The sequence below is a fragment of the Zalophus californianus genome, chromosome 13 (assembly GCF_009762305.2).
Source record: "Zalophus californianus isolate mZalCal1 chromosome 13, mZalCal1.pri.v2, whole genome shotgun sequence".
Classification (NCBI taxonomy): domain Eukaryota; kingdom Metazoa; phylum Chordata; class Mammalia; order Carnivora; family Otariidae; genus Zalophus; species Zalophus californianus.
This window is the reverse complement of record NC_045607.1, coordinates 2498319-2519998: the sequence shown is the minus strand read 5'-3', so window position 1 is coordinate 2519998 and position 21680 is coordinate 2498319. Positions and strand designations below refer to the sequence as shown.

Here is a 21680-nt window from a genome sequence, read left to right as displayed (position 1 = left end):
TGAGACATTGCGGCCAGTTTCAGGGGCTGATGCGGCTGGGACTTGACGCCCTGCCCCTGCCACCATGCCCCTGTCATGGAGACGCAGTGTGAACAGACAGGACCCTAGACACCCTGGGGTGGCACCTGGCTGGTGGTGCCGGTGATAATTGTACCAGGACCGGAGGCGGCCACGTAGTGGGGAAGGTCACAGACCGGGACGCCTGTCCAGGCGGCACCAGGGGGCGGGGGGCAGCAGGGACAGAGTGCTTGCTGACCACGTGGTCTGCAGTCTCGAATGACCTGTGTGTCTCCATCTCGGGGCATGAAGTGCTCGCTGAGGTTAGATGACTGAACCCACAGGGAAACCAAGTGTGCGACGAGGGTCCCTGCGGGGCCTGTGTGGGTTGGGTGAGGGGGGCCATGGTGCGGGCCGTGGAGGCAGGGCTGGCTGCCCCCCCCGGGGGCCCGGGAATTCTGTTGAGAGGAGGGATGCCGAACTCAGGGCCACGGGAAGGGAATGAAGCAGCGTAGGACTGCGGGGGCAGCCGCAGGGGTGCGCCGGGCGGGGAAGCACCCTCCGTGGGGCAGACTCCCGCTTCTGGCGCCACGGACCCCAAGGCTACCAAGCTCTCGAACGAAAACTTTGCAATTTGCTTGGCTCTAGCAGAAATGCAGGCTGGATGAAATCTCATATCGGAAAAGCAGAACCAACTCCCTGAGCAAAATGCTCTCGCTCCGCGAGGGCCGAGGATCACACGTGCCCTGCTGCATCTGAGTGCCTGATGCCGACCTGTGCTCGGCAGGGGAAGGGCCGCGGACTGTCGCCTCGGGTGTCGAGGTTGTGCTGCGGAGCGGAGAGGCCTTCATGACCGCCAGGCACCACGGCAGAAGCTTCTAGGGGCTGGGCGGAGCTTTACTGGCAGGGGGCAGACGTAAGTGAGTAGAAGAGAAAATAGCGGTTAGCATCAGAACGAGCACAGAGTGAAAACAGCGAGTGCTGGTTTCTCTGGTAGGGGTGAGGGCCACCACCGGGCAAGCTGCGGGCCTGGGGCCCAGATGTGGACTCAGGTGCCGCTTGCACTCCCAAGGCTCCTGTGCCCACGCAGAGGGCAGCCGGGGTGAAGCCACGATTGTTGTCCAAGCCGGACATTCCGCTTGAACTCTATGGAGGCCAGGCTGCTCTTGGTGGAGCTGCAGGACAGTGACTCTGGAGCCCCTGACTCTGGGCCCTTGCGAGAGGGACCCCGCCTCTCTGAGCCTCAGTGTGTGCATCCACAAAATGGGGATAAGAGAGAAGACAGGGCGAGCCCACCCGTGTGAGCACGGAGGAGCCGCGATGAGCACATGGGGGCAGTTCATGCAGAAGATGCTGTCATGGGGAGGGGCCGGGGTCGCCACCACGGCCCCGGGACCGGGTGGCCTTTGCTGAGGGAGGGGACCCTTGGTAGGACAGCTGCCCGCCCCTTGTGTGGAGGGCAGCACGATGCCCACTGTCAGCCCAGGAGTCTGGGGCAGGTGCTTTGTGCTCCTGGAGGGAGGCTGGAGGGGCTGTCTGCTTGCTGGGCCCTGGGGATGGAGCAGTTGGGCAGAATTCAGTCAGGAGCTCACCTGCCACTCAGGGCTTTGCAGGCACGGGAAGGGGGGCAAAGCCAGGCAAGGCTCTGTGGAGGAGAGGGGCTTCCCTGGTCCCCGGGGGTGGAGGGGCAGTCTGCACCGGCAGCGTGGTGACGGCTCAAGTGTAAGACAGCAGTGAAATGCCACAAGGTGAGGAGTATGTGGTAAGGTAACTCTTCTTGGTTCTAGAAAGTTCCTGGACCCTGCTGCCTCAGTTTCCCCATCTGTGAATGGGGGCTGTAGGGAGGCTCAGGGAGATAGCCCAGGAGGTGCCCAGCAGCGGCCAGGCACACGGTGGGACCTATCACTGCTTTCCCCAGACTGGAAGGACTCCTGGCCTTGGACCCTGGAGCCCAGCTGCCACTGAGGCCTGGGGGACCCCACTGGGGGACTCCCTCCTCTGACCTCACACTCCTAGTCTGTAAAGTGAGACCATTTTATTGCATCAGGGTTTTGACCTTTATAACACAACCCCCTAAATGCTTTCTTAACCCACATCTTGTGGGGCAGCCTGGCGTGTAAACCCTGCTGGAGACCCCAGGCTCTCTATGGGACCCTTTTGAGAAGCCCCAGCTACGCCGAGCGCCCAGGTCCCTGTGTCCCAGGGAGCCCGGGGGCAGGGAGACCCTGGCAGGATGCACGGAGCTCCCACGAGTGCCTAGCAAAGGGAAGGCACCACCTGAGACGTGGTCCGGCGCCTCCAAGACGGTGAACAGCTCCTGGTTCTAGTTGAGTAACAATTTTGGTTATTGATGGGGTACCTGCAATCATTGAAATGTGAACCTCTAGGCTTTAGAGGGAGCCCTGCAGCCTGGCAGGTGGCCTTTCCCTGGCTTGCCCCCCGGGGCCAGTGGGAGTGTGACCGTGCCGGCAGCGGGGCTGGGCCAGGGTGTGAGCGCCCCCGCTCCCCGGACTGCACTCGGTCACTCTTGGGCACATCCGCTCCAGGCCTGGTGTCCACCGCCTCCCTCTGTCGCCCCATAACTCCTGACTGCAGCTCAAGTTGCCCCACGGCCAGAGGTGATAATGCCCCTTCACTTTCCCCAAGGGTCCCTAAGGACAGAGGCTTTCTGTTTCTGTTCAGAAGTGGCTCACCCAGACTAGAAGGTCACGTGAAGGTCGTCCGCTGCATTGCATGTGCACACCTGTGCCGTGCCCGTGAACGCACACACATACACACACACAACCCCAGACAACTCCAGATGTTACAAGTGGGCCATGAGTCTTTGTGTTTTGGAGGTTGCTAGGCTGCCTTCGGGGCAGGGGGCTCCCGACTCTTCCAAGGTCAAGGCCAGGCTGGTTGAGGGTTCCTAGTCAGAGTCTCCCCCCCACCCGAGAGGACACTTGATTGGAAAAATCCTGGGCTGCCCTCACTGCTTCCAGAGGGTCAAGGACCCCGCCGGCAACTCTGACCTTCGGCCAGCCTCACAGAGCTGGCATTCGGCTCCGGAAAGGCCCGCGCTGGATCCTGAGAAGCTGCAGGCCAGGGGCCTCGCTGTGTGTGCTCCTTGTGTTCGTGGGTGGGCCTCCTATGCCGGCCCCTGGCTCCTGCCTTCTGCCTCGTCCCCCCAGAGCACAGACACGCCGCGCCCAGGGCTGTCCCGCTGACCGTGCCCACTGGGCCCCGAGGGGCTGAGGCTGTGGGCAGTAGGGGCCTTCGTGCCAGGCCCCCAGCATCGCCCACCAGCGGCCATGGAGAAAGGCCCTGCTGGGAAAGGGGGGGTTGCCGAGGGAACCTCAGGATCTGTGGTTTGGAACCTGTTTCGCCACAGGAGCCATCATGAAAATGCTCTCAGGACAGTCATGACATTGTGAGCATTCGTGGGACATGTGAAATACACTGTGCACCAGATCAGGACCAGCCCCGGGGCATGCTGTCTCCAAGGCACGGCGTGGGGGTTGAGAAAGATTCTCAGGTTGTGTCTGGTCCCAACAAGAGAAAGTTCAGTGGGGGACGACTTCTCTGCAAAGAGCACACCGGTATTCGACACCCCAACCTGAAAAACTCCTGCACGTGCAGGGAAGAGGTGAGGGGGCACGGCAGGGGCTTTGGACAAGGGGCTTCCAAGAGGCTCGGACCCACACCTCCGCTTCCCCTTCTCACGGAGGTGCAGGGGCCCTTTGAAAGACGCGCCCATGGAACAAAGGGGCACATGTTTTTGGTGTGGAAACCCCTCGGGGGTTTGTGGGAAAAATGATTGGCTGCAAGTATAGGCATCTGCAGAGGAGGGTGGGCCTTGGGAATGAAGGGGGCTTCGTGCTTGCAGGGGCCCTGCGGCCCGGCCTGCTGCTGGTCACGTGCTCCCTCCACAGCCATCTGGGGAGTGGGTGAGGCCGGCAGGGAAGCAGGGCTGGCGGGGAGGGCCAGGTCAGCACCGACTGTGCGCTCGGATTCCAGAGCTCCAGGTGAGTCTGCAGGAGGCACCCGGCCCCGTGCCTGTTCCTGGGTATTTATGCCCCAGCCTTTAGCCTTGTTGGTTGCCTGGTGTCGGGGGCAGCAGGGGCCACCGTGTGGGGGCCTATGAAGCCTGGTTCTGGGCGGGACACCGTGGGGCACAGGGGCACAGATGTGCCACATGTGGCCAGGGCCTGAGGACTTGCACTTTCTGGGGAGGCAGGCCCTTTACCAGACGGCTGCGGTCCCATGTGCCAGTGGCTTGACGGAGGGGAGCGCCAGGTGCTGGCAGCCACGGCCACCCCCAAAGGCCCCCGAGCCTCCTCTCCCTTCCAGAGACTGCATTTGGAGAACATATATTCAGATGTCAAGTTGCCAGTTGAAAGAAGAAGAAAATATTTTATTTGAATTGGATGAAGTTTGAACTAGAAGTCACGTTGCTTAATAAAACTGTGTGGTTTTGGTTCACTGTTCCTGTCATATGGTTCTCGTCTGCCGGAGAGTTTACAGTGTGGGCCGGGAGCCTCTGACATCCAAAAGGAGAGAGGCAGAGAGGGACAAAGAGGAGGGAGCAGGGACGGGAAAGGGAGAGACAGAGGGAGGGAGGGAGGCGGGCGGCTCTGCCCGTCGAAGGAGTGAGCACAGCAGAACTTGGGGAGGGGAGCCAGAATCGTCTTCAGGGGAGTCTCTTCAGAGCCCTGTGTGTGGAGACAGGTCAGCTTGGGCGGAGTTCTGAGCTCTTTGCTCATCTTCGTGGTCTTCAAACCCATATTGGGGGGGGGCACATAATTTGGACCCATGTCTCAGGGATCAGGTAGGATGAGCCTTTTCCGGACTCTAAGACTTTCACCCACGTCTGCCACTGAGTCACCCCCACCTCACCCCATCTCTGGGCCAGTTTTCCCACAGAAGCTTTGGGAAGCCAGTGAAGGGTAATGGATCTTGTCCCTCAGAGCAGTGCATGGGGCTGGCACTTCACTTCACAGACCCCGGGAGGCCATCTGGGGATCCACGCTCAGTGACTTTGAGTGGCACATCCTCCCAGCCTTCCACTGTCCAGCTTCGTCAGGGTCCAGCACAGGGAAGGGGCTCACACACCTTTACCAAATGAAGGGGGTGGAAGGTGTGGCTTCCTTGTTTGGGCCTGTGGTTCTGACATGTGCAGAATGAGCACCACCTCCTTTGGGTCAAGCTCACGGCTACCATGTTCTCTTGCTTCACTCGTGGCTTTGTCTTCAGGAGCAGAACATGCCTTTTGTTGGACCATGGGAGAGTGGGTGTGCAGGAGCAGGGGTAGCCTCAGGTGTCTGGACAGAAAGGGACAATGGGACTCAAGGGGCATCAGTGACAACCAGATGAATACATGGTATGGATATGCATCTTACCCACGGGGCACAAGGCAAGTGCAAAGTGTTAGAGAGAGTGTGGACACTGCCAGGCAGTGGTTCTGGGCCATGGCTAATCTTTGGCATTTAGTAGGTGCTCAGTAATTGCTATTGGATGGATAGATGGATGGATGGATGGTAGACAGATGGTGAATGGATGATGGGTTGTGGATGGATGATGGATGGATGGTGAGTGGATGATGGATGGCGGATGGACAGATGTCTTGTGGATGGATGAATGGTTGGATGAGTGAGTGGGTGGTTGGATGGTTGGATGGGTGGTGGATAGATGCATATATGGATGGTGGATAGATGGTGGATGGATGGTGGGTGGCTGATGGATGGATGGATGGTGGATGGATGATGGTTGGATGGATGGATGGTGGATGGATGGTGGATAGATGGATATGCATGTGGTGGGTTGGGCTCTGGGCCAAGGACCTCTACACCTGACACAGCCTCCAATTATCCTTTCTTGGGCACCATTTCTCATGACATAGTTTCAACATTGGGCATGTTCCTCCATATTCCTTTCCCTCCTTGAGCCCAGCATGTCTTGTAGTGATGGATACTGTGCAGGCTACATTGAGCTGGCCCTGCCTCACCTGTTGTGTGACCATGGGCGCCAGGCAGGTGACCCCAGGGCTCTAGTTTTCTCAGCTTCAGATGGGAATTAATAGAACAGAATTCATAGAGTTCTTGTGAGCCAAAGGGAGTGACAGCAGTTTCTTTGTCCAGTACCTGATTTATAGTAAATACCATCTAACATTAATCATTAATAAAATCGCTATGATATTAGTCAGTTTATACCCATCTGTATGGGGCCCAAAGATCCTCTGCCAGGGAGACGTCAAATGTCTGGTAACATTCGTGAGACCTATGGTTCTTGTTCCTTTTTGTTTGTCTGCTTTGACACGTCTTGAGGAGAGCAATATGAACCAGAATCACTGCATACTTTTCCTATCTGACATAGTGTGACTGTTGACTGCCACGGCAGTGAACAGAATGTTCAGTGGTTGGCAGCATGGGCTCATCCCGGTGGTCGCATGTGTCTGTACTTGATTCCCTTTCATGGCTGAATAATATTCCGATGTATGGATAGACCACAATTGTTTATCTGTTCATGCAATATCTGGGCTGTTCCCACCTCTTGACTATTGTGGATAAGGCTGCTGTGAGTGTGGGTGTCCATGGACCCGTTTGAATACCCATTGCAATTTTTTTCTTGAGTGAATTGTTTACCTTTCTTAGTTCATAGGATTGGGATTTCTGGGTCATATGGTATTTTCTTTAAAAATAAATCCCACCCCACCCCATGGTTGGGGGTGATAGGGAAGGAAACAGCACACCTCCAAGCCCTCAGGGTTTAGGGTGGAGTTTACAGCTTGCATTTTTCACTCACAGTTCACAAAAATCTCTGAGCACTTGCCTGGCACCTGACAGGTGCCCAACAGGTGTCTGATGAATGGATGGATGGGTGGGTGGGTGGATGGATGGATGGATGGGGGGTGGGTGGATGATGGTGGTGGATGGATGGATGGATGGATGGATGGGTGGATGGGTGGATGGGTGGGTGGATGGATGGTGGTGGGTGGATGGGTGGATGGATGGATGGATGGGTGGATATGGGTGGTGGGTGGGTGGGTGTGGATGGATGGGTGGATGTGATGGGTGGATGGGTGGATGGTGGGTGGTGGGTGGGTGGATGGATGGATGGATGGGTGGGTGGGTGGATGGGTGGATGGGTGGATGGATGGGGGATGGATGGATGGATGGGTGGATGGATGGGTGGATGGATGGATGGGTGGGTGGGTGGGTGGATGGGTGGATGGATGGATGGATGGGTGGGTGGATGGGTGGGTGGGTGGGTGGGTGGATGCAGGGATGGGTGGATGGGTGGATGGGTGGGTGGATGTGTGGATGGGTGGGTGGATGGGTGGATGGATGGGTGGATGGATGGATGATGGGTGGATGGGTGGGTGGGTGGGTGGATGCAGGGATGGGATGGTGGTGATGGTGGATGGGTGGGTGGATGGGTGGATGATGGTGGATGTGTGGAGGTGGAGGATGGTGGGTGGATGGATGGTGGATGTGGGTGTGGATGGGTGATGGATGGAGGATGGGTGTTGGATGGGATGGTGGATGGTGGATGTATGGATGGTGGGTGGATGGGTGGCTGGATGTGTGTGGGTGTGATGGTGGCTGGATGGAGGTGGGTGTTGGGCAGGCCATCCTAGCTGAGTGGTGATTGGCGGTAGCACTTGCTGAGAGGAGGGTGGTCCTGAGGACAAGCTCCTCCCAAGGTGTGTCTGGGCTACTCGCCACTGGCCTCCCGGATCCCCATGTGAGACCTCTGTGTGCCACTTATTCAAGGGTTTTTGTCCTTTTCCAGGGTGATATCCAGCAGCTGCTCTTCGTCTCGGACCACCGGGCTGCTTCCGATTACTGCGAGCACTACAGCCCCGACTGTGACACAGCTGTCCCTGACAAGCCCCAGTCACAGGACCCCAACCCAGACGAATACGTGAGTCAGCCCCCGGTTCATGGGGGGGTTGTAGGCAGACCCCTTGGGAGGGGGCAGGTCCGGCAGGCAGGCGGGGGTGGAGGGACACAAAAGCCATGGGGTCCCCCTTTAAAATAAACCCTCTGGGCAAGAATCCGAAGTTTGTCCCCTGCCGCACCCGGCAGCACCGTGGTTCAGCTTGCTCATAGGTCTCTCCACCATTTCCAACTGAAGGTCCTCTCCTACCTCCGGGGCTCAGGGGACGCTCGGCTTCTGTCGCGTTCACCCTGCTGTCATTAGGCCTCCTGGCCTCCTTCTATCCCGACCGGTCAGAAGAGAAGGAAGGGGGGCCCTCATGAAGCTGTGGTCCCGCGGCCCAGGCAGGGCTTCCAAGCCCGGGCTGAGTCCCTGCAGCCGAGGCCTCCTAGCCGAGCCCCTGTCCCAGTTTTAGGGGCAAGACCTTCTCTGTTGCTGTGGTTTGGGGCTTCGGCGAGGGTCAGGGGATTCTGAGGGACCGCGGCATTGCCACAGGACCCCACAGCTTGGCGGCTCTCCTGGCTCTTGGTTCTAAAAGATCAGAATGTCTGCACCTTTTGGGACTCAACTTTCTTTGCAAGGGCCCTGGGCCCCCCATTCCCTCCCTCGTGCTTCTCATGGGGCCGCCTCAGCTGCCCACAGAGTCAGAGCAGATGAGGCCCGTTTTGGAGCCACGGCTCTCTGGTGTCCACCCTTCCCGGCCAGGCTCCTGGCTGAACCTGGACGGTGAGGAGAGCAGCTCGGCTCCTGGTGGGGTCTCGCCTTGCTCACGTGGCTCCGGTTTGCTTTCAGTACCCGGAAGGGGAGGGCGAAGGTGACACCTACTACTATGAGTACCCCTACTACGAGGACACGGAGGACCCGGGCAAAGAGCCCGCCCCCACCAGGAAGCCCGTGGAGGCTGCTAGAGAGACCACAGAGATTGCCGAGGTCTGTGCGGGAGCTGCAGGCCACGGCGGGGAGGTGGGGCAGCGGGCTCGCCCCCTGCGGACGTAGGCGTGAGGGGGGCATGTGGCTTGGCATCTGAGGTCTTTTCCTTTTGCCCGTTCCATGTGCAGGATCGGGGGGTTTCAGGCCCCGGGACTGGCTGCCTCCCGGCCTGGACGGAGTCCGCAGGGCCCTTGCTTGGCCTCGGGGCGGTGCTGGGGGTCCTGTCCAGACCTCCCTGACTCCTGCTCTGTTCCCCGCTCTCAGGAGCAGACCCCACCCGCCACGGCAGCCCCTCCGGTGCCCGACGCCAGCGAGGGGGCGAGGGAGGAGGACCCCGGCCTAGGGGACTATGACTACATGCCCAGCGAGGACTACTACACGCCCGCCCCTTACGATGACATGAACTACAGCGAGGGCTTCGAGAACCCCGACCAGTCCCCTGACCATGGCGCAGGGGCCGAGGCCCCCACCAGCACTGTCGGCACCGGCAACTCCTCCAACGTAATTGGTTCTCTTCCGCGGGGGCTTGGGGCAGGGGAGGGGGCAGGGGCTGGGGGAGTGCTCTGGGCTCCCTCTTTTTTCTGCTCTGACCTCGGGGGTCCTGGACTGGCTCCCTGCCCCCCCAGCCCAGCAGAGCCTGGCACCCAGGGGCGCTGAGCAGGTTTGGGGTCCCCGACTCACTGAGCCGGTCTTATTGTTGTCTGCATTCCGTCTGCGAAGTGGGTACAATGAGCCCCGCCTGCCTGGGCTCTCGGGTTCGGGTGGGGGCAGATGAGGACGTGCATGTTTGCAGTGTCCTCTCTGTGGCCTGAGGGGACCAGGCAGGACAGGTGCCCGAGCAGGGGGTCCGGCCTGGCAGAGGAGGCGTGGGGCGCCCTGGTGCCTGCTATGACCGTGGGCTTTCCTGCTGGGCAGACCTGCCTTGGAGCCTCATCCGCTGACTTTGGAGAGTTTCGTCCCCTCTCGACCTCAGTTGTCATTCTCCAGGGGCACTCACCGGTCGGCCTCTAGGGGTTGTTGGCAAGCTTTCTGAGGGGGAGGAGTTGAGCGGCACACACGGCACACAGCAAATGCTGCAAAGTCGGCATTGGCGACGCCGGATTCTTGACAGCACAGAGCAGACGCCCGGTTCTGATGGGCCCAGACCCTTCTGTCAGCGGGATGGGATTGGGGGCTTGTTACCCCAAGACCACGGGACCTTGGCCGGAGCCCCCGATGGCCCTGACTTCCCCACAGTGTGCGGTCCCCGTGTGGCCCCAGCTTGCCAGGGGGTCCTGTGGGGTTTGGGGTGAAGTTTCCCTGTGGTGAGAGAGAAGATGCTGTGGAGACACCACCGGGCCCAGGAGCGGCCCCAGCGAGTTCGCCTGGGCTCCTGGGAAGCCCCATCGTTGGCATCCCCGGGCCGTGGGCCTGGGCAGGGAAGGGGTCTCTGTCCAGTTCCGCACGGTCCTCCAGTGACCCCTGCTGCCCCCTCCCTCCCAGCTGGCTCCACCTCCGGAGGACGACTTGGAAGGGGAGTTTACTGAAGAAACCATCCGGAACCTGGACGAGACTTACTACGACCCCTACTACGACCCCACTGTCTCCCCGTCGGAGATAGGGCCGGGCATGCCCGCCAACCAGGACACCATCTACGAAGGGGTGAGGGGGCCTCCTTCCGCCTGCACCTTCGGGGCCTGGGGGGGGGGCCGGCTGTGAGCGGCCCCTGCTTGGTGAGCCCCCGGGGCCATGAGAAGGGCCTTCCTTTCCCTCCTCTGCTCATCCTCCGTCCGCCTGTGTTTTTGCGAACCCAGATTGAAGGACCACGAGGCGAGAAGGGTCAGAAGGGAGAGCCTGCCATCATTGAGCCGGTAAGGGCGCTCTCTTGTCCCCTCTCTGAAATCGGCAGGGGGGGGGCGGTGGGTGATGCAGGTCGAGGCCCGACCCGTGGGGCCCCTCGCAGATGCCACACGCCGCCTGTTGCACCACACGCCGCTTGTTGCCGAGGCTTGAGAAGAGGGCTCAGGCGGGGGAATGTCCCAGACCTTGGCTGAGGGGCCAGCTGCCCGGGATTCCGGCGGGTGAGAACACTGCGCGGTGCACTTGCGGTCCGAGCGTCTCGCTGCGCGTGGCTGTTGCCACCGGGGGGAGAGACTCAGAGCTCGTGAGAAGGAGGGGAGCCCCTCCGGAGGGGTCAGAGGGTTCGTGGGGTGCCTCGGATCTGGGTGCGGCCACGCGGGGGGTTTTACGCTGCCACACCCAGGCTGGGGTGGCCACCGCGTGGGGTGAGTGTGGAAACTGGTGAAGCATGGTGGGCTGTCCCGTGGCCAGGGAGCTTGGGGAACTCGCTCTGCTGGGCGCAGGATCACGGGGAGTAGATGCAACGGCTACCGATGGAGTGGGGCGGGGGGGAGGAGGCTCGTGGCCGGGGGCCCAGGGGGCCGCTCCCTGCTGCCATGTCCTCTGCCCCTGGGGGGCCCGGCTGAGGGCACCAGGACCCACCCCCTGGCCTGAGAGCTGCCGAGGTCGGGCCCCGAGCAGGCCGGCAAGGCGCCACGTGATCAGCCGGGCGGGTGTGGGCCGGGCAGCTGCTGTGGCCGTGACGGCGGGGAGGGGCTGGCCAAGGCCCACCCTGCCACGTCGTCCAAGCGCCAGGGGGAGGAGGCCAGTGTCCTGCCCTGCGTCTGGTCACAAGGCGGGACTGGGCTAAGGGTGGTTCCTGGTGGCTCAGCCTGGGAGAGGACGTCAGGGTTCCCAGGGCCTTATGACCTTGGATTCCTGGGATGGGGAATCTTGTGGCCTCCATCCTCCCGTGGACTTGGGAGGGTGCTTTTAGAACCTCAACTGCTGGTGTCTCCCAGAGAGACCCGAAGCCCCGTGGCCAGGGCCGACAGGACATGGCCCATCTCTTGGGGTGGAACGCCCGTGGGCAGAGTTTCCGTGCAGCCCTCCTGGTTTGGCCCCATGCCTGGCCCGTGGAAGCATCTGGATAATGGCGAAGGCAACCCCTTGTGGTTTTCCCTCCCAGCCTGTCTGGGGATGGGACCTGTCAGCCTCATGGGGCTGTGGCCCCTGGACACATCCTTGTCTCAGGCTGAGAACATTCCCCTTCCAGGGCTTTCTGCGGGTCCAGACCGAGGGTGGAAGAGGGAGTACAGGGGAAGGGTGTGGTGGTGCCAAGGGGGTGGGGCCAGGGCCGGGTGACCCCTTGCTCGGCAACATGAGAAATCCTGACACCAAGTCCAGACACAGGGGAAGGGTGAGCAGGGGGGAAGCGCGGGGCAGCCAGCAGCTGGGGTGGGGGTATCCCAGAAGGACAGAGGCTGTGTCGCAGTCGCTATGGCGGGGGGCTGGCCTGAGCCTGGCTGGCCTCACTGACCACACACTTCCCCAGACACTCTGGTCCCCAGATGGACCTGCTCTTGACTTGGGGCACCTTTTGTGAGGCCTGCATGGCTTCATTGGCAGGGCATCTTGCGCGGGCTGGTGCCAGGGAGTGGCTAGGCTCGCACCTTCTGGGCGCGCTTCCTGTCCCCTCGCAGCCGCCAGAACAACCCCCCGGAGGAGAGCCATGGTGACCCGGCTGCCAGGCGCTCGGGTGGGGGTGGGCGGAGCAGGGACTGAGGAAGGAGAGCCGGCCCAGCACAGACAGCCTGTCTACACAGGTCCACCTCATCTCGGGAGGGAAACCGAGGCATCCGGACACAGCGAGGGGAGGGCTCCCTCCTCTGGCCCCCGTGTTCAGTCCTGCCCCGTCCCCAGCCCTTTCCTTGAGTCCGCTGGGCCCTTGCCGGGCCCCTGGGGACGCCATGTAAACAGTTGGAATTTCTCAAACCAGAGATGCCCTCAAAGTCTTAGCTCTGTAAACAGATGGCCGAGTCCGGGGAGCCGGCCGGCGTGGGTCTCGCAGCTGACCGCTGACCGCAGAGGCTGGGGTGGCCGCTGCTTCCTCTGTCCCCACCCTGCTCCAGCATCTGCCCTCTGGGGAGAGGGGGCTCCTGTCCGTGGCGCCCTTGGAACCAGCTCCCTCGCGCCCTCGCAGCCGCACCTCCTGTAATTTGTCAGCAGTCTGAGCGGCTCCTTAAAAGGGCGGCAGACCTCTCTGCTGAGGGGATTTGGGTTTATTGGCACCCTGGGACTCCAGGGGACTGGTCCCCAGACTCCGTGTCTCGTGGTACCCGGTGAATGTCCTTGGGAGGCATATGAATCACTGTCTCTACTCTCCACTGTGGTTGGGAAGAAACATTTTTTTGTGTGTGCTATTTAACGGGTGGATGCACCTGCGTTGAGAGATGTGTTCAGCTGGGCCAAGGGCAAGATCATCACTCACAGATACCTTCCCCACTGAATTTTGAGGCTGGCGTCTACACCCTGGTGGGGTGTCGACCGGGACGGCACCCCGCAGTAAGACCACCACTCTCCCTCATCAATGACACCTTTCTCGATCTTGGGTCATGGCCACAGGTCTGGTTCCTAGCGACAGGTTTGCCTCCCTGCGCTGGGCTCCTTCATCCCGGCATCCGGCCTCCTTCCCAGGCCGCCCTGGACTGCTCTGGCCTGGCCTCCCGGGAGATCCGTGGTTGGCATCGCCCCAGCTCCCCGAGAACAACGGCCAGTGTGTCTGGGAAGACAGCTGCAGGCCCCGGGCCCTGCCGCAGCCAGAGGTCCCTCGCTTGATCCCAGCTCTGCCTCTGAGCCTCCCCAGCTGCTCTTGTCCGAGGAGGAAATTCGAAAGCTATTTGCATGAGCTGTCTGTGTACATTTTGAGTACAAATATTCCTCTGAGTGCACATCTGTGTAAACACATCTTCGCAGGAACTGGGGAGCCCTGGCAGAGAGGCTGGGGGTCAGAGGACCCAGCGGCCCGGGCGTGGGTCTTTGAGCCTCAGCTGGGCATTCCCCTGTCCCCCTGGGGAGGCCACGCCACGTTTGTCAAGAGCACCGCTCACTTGGAAGGGAAGTCTGGGCACAGGGGCGCATACCATCCCTGGAAGGAAGCAGTCTGCTTTCTCTGGTTTTGGGGGAAGAGGGAGCATGAGGTCTGCCCCCAAGCCCTGTCCCGGCAGGCTCAAGAATCACTGGGGAGGAGGGGGCATCACTGTGCCCACTCTGCTGGCCCTGAGTGTGGCTAAAGCCTACTCGGCCAGGCCAGGCAGAACCTAGCTGGGCCCAGGACTCCCAGATGCCATTCCTGCTGCGTTCTTAGCAAGCAGATCCCTGCGGGGAGGCAGGAGACCCCTTCCCTCCTGTGTGGTTGTGCATGGTCTCAGAGCCCCTGGAAGTGGGCATGAGACACAGGATGTTGGAGGTGCCTGGCCTGGTGTTGACAGGAGAGAGGAGAGTCCTGCTCTGGGAAGGGGCTGGAAGTGGATGCTCGGGAGTGGGGGCACCCCACCCCCCTGGGCCCGGGAGCTGCATCTGATGACCCCCCTGCCACCCACATGGCCTCTCTGGGGTCCGGGCTGATGGGGTGGGGGGGCAGGAGGTTCCTACTTGGGGGTGAAGACCGTGAGGGCCCGTGGCAGGGTGAGGGGCTTGTGGAGGAGGGTGGTCGAGTGTCCCGTGGACTCGGGCTGCTGGTGGGCCTGCTCCCTGAGGCCTGAGTCTGTGGTCCTCACGGGGTCATCCTCACCAGCAGAGTCTGCCGGGGGTCCGGGCCCATGCTGGAATCTCAGGAGGGATGGGGTCCTGGGGTCTCAGACACTGTCTCCTGTCTTTTCAGGGCATGCTCATGGAGGGGCCGCCGGGCCCTGAAGGTCCCGCGGTGAGTGTCGCGTTTCATTTCTCAGGCCTGTGGGAGGTGCTTCGAGGTGGGGGTTGGGAAAGAGGGGGACACTCACTGCCCTTTGCGGACCGCACCCCGCCCCTGAGGCCCAGCAGTGCCCCCCCCCGAAGCGAGGCAGGAATGGGGTGTTGCCCTGCGGCTGTATCTTTGAATTCGGTTCTGATTTTGTTTTTAATTCCAGGGTCTCCCAGGACCTCCGGGAACGATGGGCCCCACTGGCCAAGTGGGTGACCCTGGAGAGAGGGTAAGGGGTAGCTCAGTGCTCAGCTCGCTGGTGTCCATGTGTCTTTCCGCTCTGCGGCTGGTGTCTTCACACGTGCAGATGGCGGCTGGAGCGTCAGCTTCCTGGTCCACACCGCCCGGCCCCGTTCTCTCTCCTAGCACCTCCTCCTTGTGTCCGTGTGCACACCCGGGGAGCGGCACCCCCTCGCGGCCCTGAGCCTGGGGCAGGTGGTATCTGCGAGGCCCCCACGGAGACTGCTGTGCTTGGCTCCCAGAGGGCCCTGCGGCCTGCATTAGCCTCCCAGTAACAACTGCTTTCCACGGCACCCGGGATTAGGATCTGCGTCGATCCTTCCTCAGTATGAGAGCTTCCGGGGCCTCGATTTCCCCCTCACTCCATCTTCCTTCTGCAACAGAACGGGAGGGCTTGCTCTGGGTCAAAGGGATCCATCCCAGGGTCTTCCGGTCGTAGGGACCTGTCCCGGGTTCCCAGTCAAAGGGACTCACCCTGGACTCCCTGCCCCCTGGGTCTGAGGTCCCCAGATCAAAGGAATGTGTCCCCAGGTCAAAAGGACCCATCTTGGGGTCCCCCCACCATCAAAGGGACCTGTCGTAGGTCCCCTCATCAAAGGAACCCTTCCTGGGTACCCTCTGTCAAAGGGATGTGACCCCAGGTCAAAGGGACCCTTCTTGTCCCCCCCCCCGTCAAAGGGACTCATCCTGGGTTCCCTCAGTCAAGGGGACGCATCCCCCCCGGGGCAGAGGGACCCACCCGGGGTTGCTGCTGGAGAGTGCGGGCTGAGCCCAGGACGCCACAATTTCGCTGTGACACCTAGTGGAGCTTTGGGGTACTGCAGCCTTGGGGCTTCCTGGCCAGCTCGGCTTGTTTCTTCTCCGTGTTGATTTTTCCTGCGGCTCTAATGAATATCGACGTGAGCACAATCAGATTAAGAGTTAGTCATCAGATGGCTAAGTTGTGGACAGGAGAAACTAGGAGGGTGTGTGTGTGTGTGTGTGTGTGTGTGTGTGTGTGTGTCCTAATGGACGTTTATCCGCAGGACCTGGCACGCTGCCCAGAGAGTATGGACCTAATGGTTTGGGTGGGTGTGTGGATGGGGCCGGTGGCTGGGTCTGGTCACGTGGCAAAGCGGCTAGGGTCTGCTTCCGAGGCAGCACGGCGGCGGGCAGCCAGGCTCTGGGGCCTCGGAGCGGGGCTGGGGCCAGGTGGCGGGCTGCCCCGCCCACAGAGCAGGTGAGCACTGAGGTGGACTTCAGACTGCGTGGATTAGGGTTAGCAGTGGCCGAAGGAGGGGCTTCTCGTTCTGTGTGGCTGGGCCACCTCAGGACCCCTCAGATGGGCATCAAACAACACTCTCTGCCATGCTGTTTCTCTATAGCTGGTGGCCCTGGGGCCCCAGAGGAGGGGGGGGTCTTTCTCCATGGACTATGGGATGGTCTTCCACACCTCCTGACCCCTCCCCGCTGCCACGCGGTCACGACTCCAGACGTGGGAACCGCTGCTCTGCCCCTGGCTCCAGCCCCAGACCACTTGAGCTCTGCCGTCTCTACCCCAGCCTGCTCCGGAGACCCAGTCCCCAAAGGTCTGTGTGAGATGGGGTGAACGCCAGGTGCCCCCACGGATCCTCGTGAGAGGGCCCCATGAGCATGACCGAGTCCAGATGTCAGCGAGGGAGGACCACATGGCGTGGCAGATGCTGTCTTATCCCTTAGATGCAGGAGAGGACGCTATCCACAACGTGCACCGATGTGGACAGACCACGGTCAGCCTCGGTGTTGCTGCAAGTGTCCGTCCCTCTGTCCACCGTGCACCCATCACACAGTGCTGGGCACTGTCACTGAGGCCGACTCCTCCCCACTTGCTCCCTGCTTTTGGGCTGAGCCTGGCTCGGGGCCGGTGGTGAGTGGTCAGCTGGGGCCTTGTGCACTGCAGCTGGACCCGGCGGCTCTGTTGGAGGACCCAAGGCCCCTGACAGTGGAATATTGTTGGTTTGAGTAAGTGGTGTCTCTTAAATTCAAGCCAGGATCTAGGAGATTGTGGGCTGGGCGTGGGATCAGCAGAGACACCCACTCCTCTAAAGTCTGCTGTCCCTGGGGTTGGAGGGAAACCTGCAGCCCGCTGGCCTCCCCAGTGCCTTTCCAAGCGGGGAGGTGGGAGCTGATTCCAGGAGCTGAGCCCTGCCCACCCCTCCGGGTCCTGCTGAAGCCACCATTGTCTAAGGAGATGTCTCTGCTCACAGCTCAGCATCCTCTCAATGCCCGGCTCTCCTGGATGTCTGCTGTTCACCTGGCAAAGAAACCTGGAGGCAGAGTCAGGATCCTACACTGCCACCTGCCAATAGGGAGACCTCAGAATCCCTTTGTAGGGAATGGAAACATTTTTTTCCATCCTCTAAGGTTTTGTGATTGGGGCATGCAGATTAAACTGACAGGAGAGTGTGTTAATAGGAGAAAAGGCACGCACTTTTATTAATAGTTTAAGTTTCACGTGTACAGGGGCATCACAGAAAGGCAGTGAAAACTCAGAGAAGCAGCTAGACTTGAGTGCTTATGTATCATTTCAGCCAAGGGCGACACATCGTGAAGTGGCTAGCAAATCTGTGGGGGAACTAATGGAAGGTAAGGGTCATTTTAGTAAGGTCTGCTTACGCAGACTTACCTCCGTGCTGGCTCCCTGTCTCCAGGGATAGGGGTTGTTCTTCTTGCCCTGGTACAGATGGGGATGGGGGATAATTCATGCCATCCTCATGAAAGAAAACTTACGCTCTCTTTTTAGGCAGAGGAGGGAAGGGCAGAGGCCTTTTGTTGATTCTCAGTTGCCTTCAGCTCAAAATAGTCCTTACAGCAAAGTGGCATATTTTGGGGCGGCACATTCTGATCCCATTCTCTGGCTTGGCCTCCTTTGCTTGTCTGTACGTAGGAGGTTTTCACTGGGTGATCTGGAAGCATCCTGCCCGCCCCCCAGCCCAGTTCCCCCATCCTGGGATTCCCTAGCCTTTCCTATTACTACTTATTAATTAGTTTTTTTTTTAAGGTTTATTTATTTATTTGAGAGAGAGAGAGAGAGAGAGAGAGCGCCCATGAGTGGGAGGGGCAGAGGAAGGACAAGCAGACTCTGTGCTCAGCACAGAGCCTGATGCGGGGCTCAGTCTCACAACCCCGAGATCATGACCTGGGCCAAAACCAAGAGTCGGTCGCTTAACTGCCTGAGCCACCCAGGCACACCAGTTACTAATTAGTTCTTATCTAACCGTGACTGGCTGAGCCTGGCTTCCTAACAGGATGGCTGCCAGTTCCTCCCCAGCCGTTCTTGCCCTTGGGCGGTGTCCCAGTAGAGAAGGGGCCTGAGCCATCACCCCATCCGCCTTCCCCTAGTGAGAGACGGGGAGGCCCAGGCAGGCAGGGGTGGGGGGGAATTGTGAAAGCAGCAGGGGGAGGCAAGGCAGGGCTGGGGCTGATGTGGCCCGGCTCTCCTGGCATGCAGTGGGGAGGCTCCCACTCCCTCCTCTGGGGTGTTCAGAAGGAAACCGAGGACGAGAGAGCTGGGGGTCCCGAGGGCGCTGCCAGCTCCCACGCGGGGCTGAGTCCTCCCCGAAGCCCACTCAACATGCATGTTTCCTATCAAGACGCTTCGTGTCCAGGCCGGAGGCCCTCTCCCACAGGGGCCCCTCCCTCCCTGCAGAATCGGATGCGTTTGGTACCCTCGGGGGTGGGGGGGAGCGGCAAGGGAGGCCACACCTGTCCGTCCGTGATAAGGACACGGCTGTCCTGCCGCCTGGCCAGCCCCGTCTCCCATTTGGGAGGGTCTCAGCCCCCACCCACCGACCACCTCTTCAAGTTTCAAGGGTTGGGGTTTCCCGTGGGATTTTGCTTGAATACATTTTCTGTGCCTTACACGGTTTGTAAGCCACGTTTTAAAGAGCATCCATCAGTACCCCCCCTCCCCTAGGAAAGCGCGCTTCCCGGGTGCCTGCGGAGTCCCCAGCACCACCTTGGGGATGGCACCCCACCCTGTCACCGCATTCCCTGCTGGCTGGCTGGATTTTTGCCCAGCACCAGGGGGACGGACACAGGCCAGGTCGCTGGCACCCTGACGGCAGATTCCAGTGAGGACTGATCGTATGAAGCGCTTAGCTTCGCAGACGCCATTTCTAGTGATGGCTCTGCTGGCCCACAGGGCAGCCTGGTTTCTCTGTTGTCTCCCCGCCTCCTGGGGACACGCATGCGGACCTGTTCTCCCCCTGAGTGCTCCTGAGTCAGACCGCTTTGATGGGGCCACCATTCAAACCCCCCCACAGTTGGTTATTCACGTGCCCCCACAGCCAGGCGTCTCTGTGCTGGAGCTCACTGGACGGTCCCGGACAGACGGCTGTGGGCCTCCCTTGCTGCTCCCCCCACCCGGAGGGTACGAAGTGCATCCGATTCTGCAGGGAGGGAGGCGCCCCTGTGGGAAAGGGTCTCCATTCTGGACATGAAGTGTCTTGAAAGGAAACCTGTGGATCTGTGCCCACAAGCCACGGGGGCATGGCCCTTCCCTGGGCGTGGTGGGTCATCGTCCTCTCTGTGGCTTGGTCATCCCCCCTCTGTGAGACATCGCTGAACACTGAGCCGGGCTCTTGAGTCTTCTTGTTAGTCCCTGGAACCCCCTGGAAGCCAGAAGGACCCCCTCTCGTATCAGGGAGCCTACTGGGCGCTCCTCGAGAGGGGACAAGGCCGAAATTAGAAACAGTCCTGGGCACATCTTAGCCCCTCTGTCTGGCTCCAGCAGCCACCGAGGGCTTTGGAAAACCTCTGTGGGCACGGCTCGGGCTGTCCCACCTGGGCCCGCTCCTGTTCTGGGGGGCGGAGATGGCGGGGGGCAGGTGGGGTAAGCGGGACATGTGGCCAGCCCCTGACCCCACGGAGAGCATCGCTGGCCACTCCCAAGCTCTAATTGCCCAGGAGCTGGCCTTGAAAGGAAAAGCAGCACCCTCACTGAGGATCTCGAGGATTCATGCCAGGTTTCTTTTCTGGGTCTAAGAGCCAGGCAAAAATATCTCAGTATAAAGACTCCTCTGGCCTTTGGGGGCCCCTCCCCGACACCTTGCTGCCTGTTTTGGGAGCAGGAGCATGGGCTGCTGTTGGGCGGCTCACCGGGTGCCGAGCTGAGGGCTCACGGGCTCAGCTTTGGGTCTGGATCTGCAGCTTCACCAAGGATCTGAGTGCCCTGTGCCTTCATCTTGGGGCAAGAGTGAGGCCAGCATGGCCTCAGGACACCCCCACTTAACAGCAGCAATTCCTTCATGCGGAGGTGGCCCCTTGTTTCTGGACCTGGTCGAGGTGTGGCCCAGAGCCCCGCGGTGCAGGAGCTTCATAACACTTTTCTCCCACCAAGTTCGGACACTGATTTGGGGGCCAGCTGGCCAAGTCATACAGAACAGGTGACCTTTCTTATTTTGCTTTTAACCCAGTAGCTGGAGCTGAGTAGGGTCCCCGCGACCTCCCCATCAGCTTGCCGGGGCAGCCCTTGGTGTCCCACGTGGGCTGTGTAACAGAGCGAGCCACATTGTGGTCAGTGTCCTGAAAAGTGGGGAGCTGGCTTGGAGGTAGCCCTGCCCTCCAGCTCGGGGACAGAGGCATTAGGTTACAGACCTTGGCGCTTGGCAGAGGTTTGCTGACAGTTTTACAAGCCGTCATGGGCTGGGGGCTCTGCGGCACTTACATCCCATTGTAAAGCTCTGGGGGGATTCACGGGGCTGGGACACACCTTCTGCCTCCATCGTTCTGGTTCCAGAGCTTCCCCAGCCCTAGTGAGGCTGCGGGCCCAGCACTGTGGCTCAGAAGGAGCAGGGAAGGAGGACATGGTGGGAGGGTCTTGGGGAGGGGAAGGTGGACGAGGGGCCGCCCCCAGCCTGCCCCCGGCTTCCAGTGCCACCGAGGCGCATGCACACCACGGAGACACCAGCGTCAGGTCCCTGGCAGACGCGGACCCTACATCTTAAATTGCGGTTTGATTTGGGACCGACTCCAAGGTGCAAGGCTCAGCAGTGAGCAGCATCCCAGATTTCCAAGAGGAGACCCCGGGTAGCCAGAGCTGTTCTCAGTTTTTTCTTTTTAAAATACACTTCTTGTCTTCTGAGGATTTTTTCCCAAAATGGCAGGCAAGGGCAGTTCAGCCACATCTGTTAGCAGACCTTTGACCCAGGGGGTCTGCTTCCAGGGACTTTCCTGAGAAAGCTGCCCGCCTACCCACCGCCACGGTGCGTGCCCTTAGAAGACAGGCGGAGTCCATGAGGACCCCCTCCCGCGTGGGCAGCTCTACGGCCACTAAGCTCATGGATAGGCCGCGGTGCCCAGCGAAGAGCAAGAGCAGATTGCAGGGCGGTGTTGTAGGGGGTGACCTCCTGGAGAAGGAGCAGCACCTCCCGAGCCGCATGCATGCCCCGCACCCCCGCGGGTGCACTCTGCGTCGTGAGCCGCTGTCCCTGCGGCCAGCCGTCCCTGCCAGTGCTGGCTACTCCGGGGGAGGAGAGGGAGCTTCCCCTTCCCGCTTTGTACAAATCACGTTCTACAACAGCTCTCAGGAACAGGGACCACGTCGACAGTAAAACAAGCAGAGGAGAAGAGAGGAGCAAGTGTGGGTTCAGGGGCAGACAGTTCGTGTCCTTCGGGATAGTTCCTGGAGAGCCGCAGGTGTCCGTCTTCTTGGCTGGGAACCGGGGATTGGTGTCCCTTGCCCGCCTGGAACATCGTGCTCTGGTGGTGTGGGCGCTGTTGTCCGCATGCAGCCGTGCCTGGTGCAGAGCCCTGGACCCAACACCCATCGGTTGTACCGGGGTGCGGCCGACAGGGG

General features: G+C 60.7%; 1 protein-coding gene across 1 annotated transcript in view; it reads left to right on the top strand.

Annotated features, from left to right (window-relative positions):
• COL5A1 (collagen type V alpha 1 chain) overlaps positions 1-21680 on the top strand; it is a 154285-nt gene that overhangs the window by 58310 nt on the left and 74295 nt on the right. Inside the window, 7 exon segments of the mRNA XM_035723591.1 lie at positions 7768-7899; positions 8707-8844; positions 9109-9345; positions 10327-10485; positions 10638-10694; positions 14546-14587; positions 14790-14852. Of these exon segments, the coding sequence (XP_035579484.1) occupies positions 7768-7899; positions 8707-8844; positions 9109-9345; positions 10327-10485; positions 10638-10694; positions 14546-14587; positions 14790-14852 (828 nt within the window).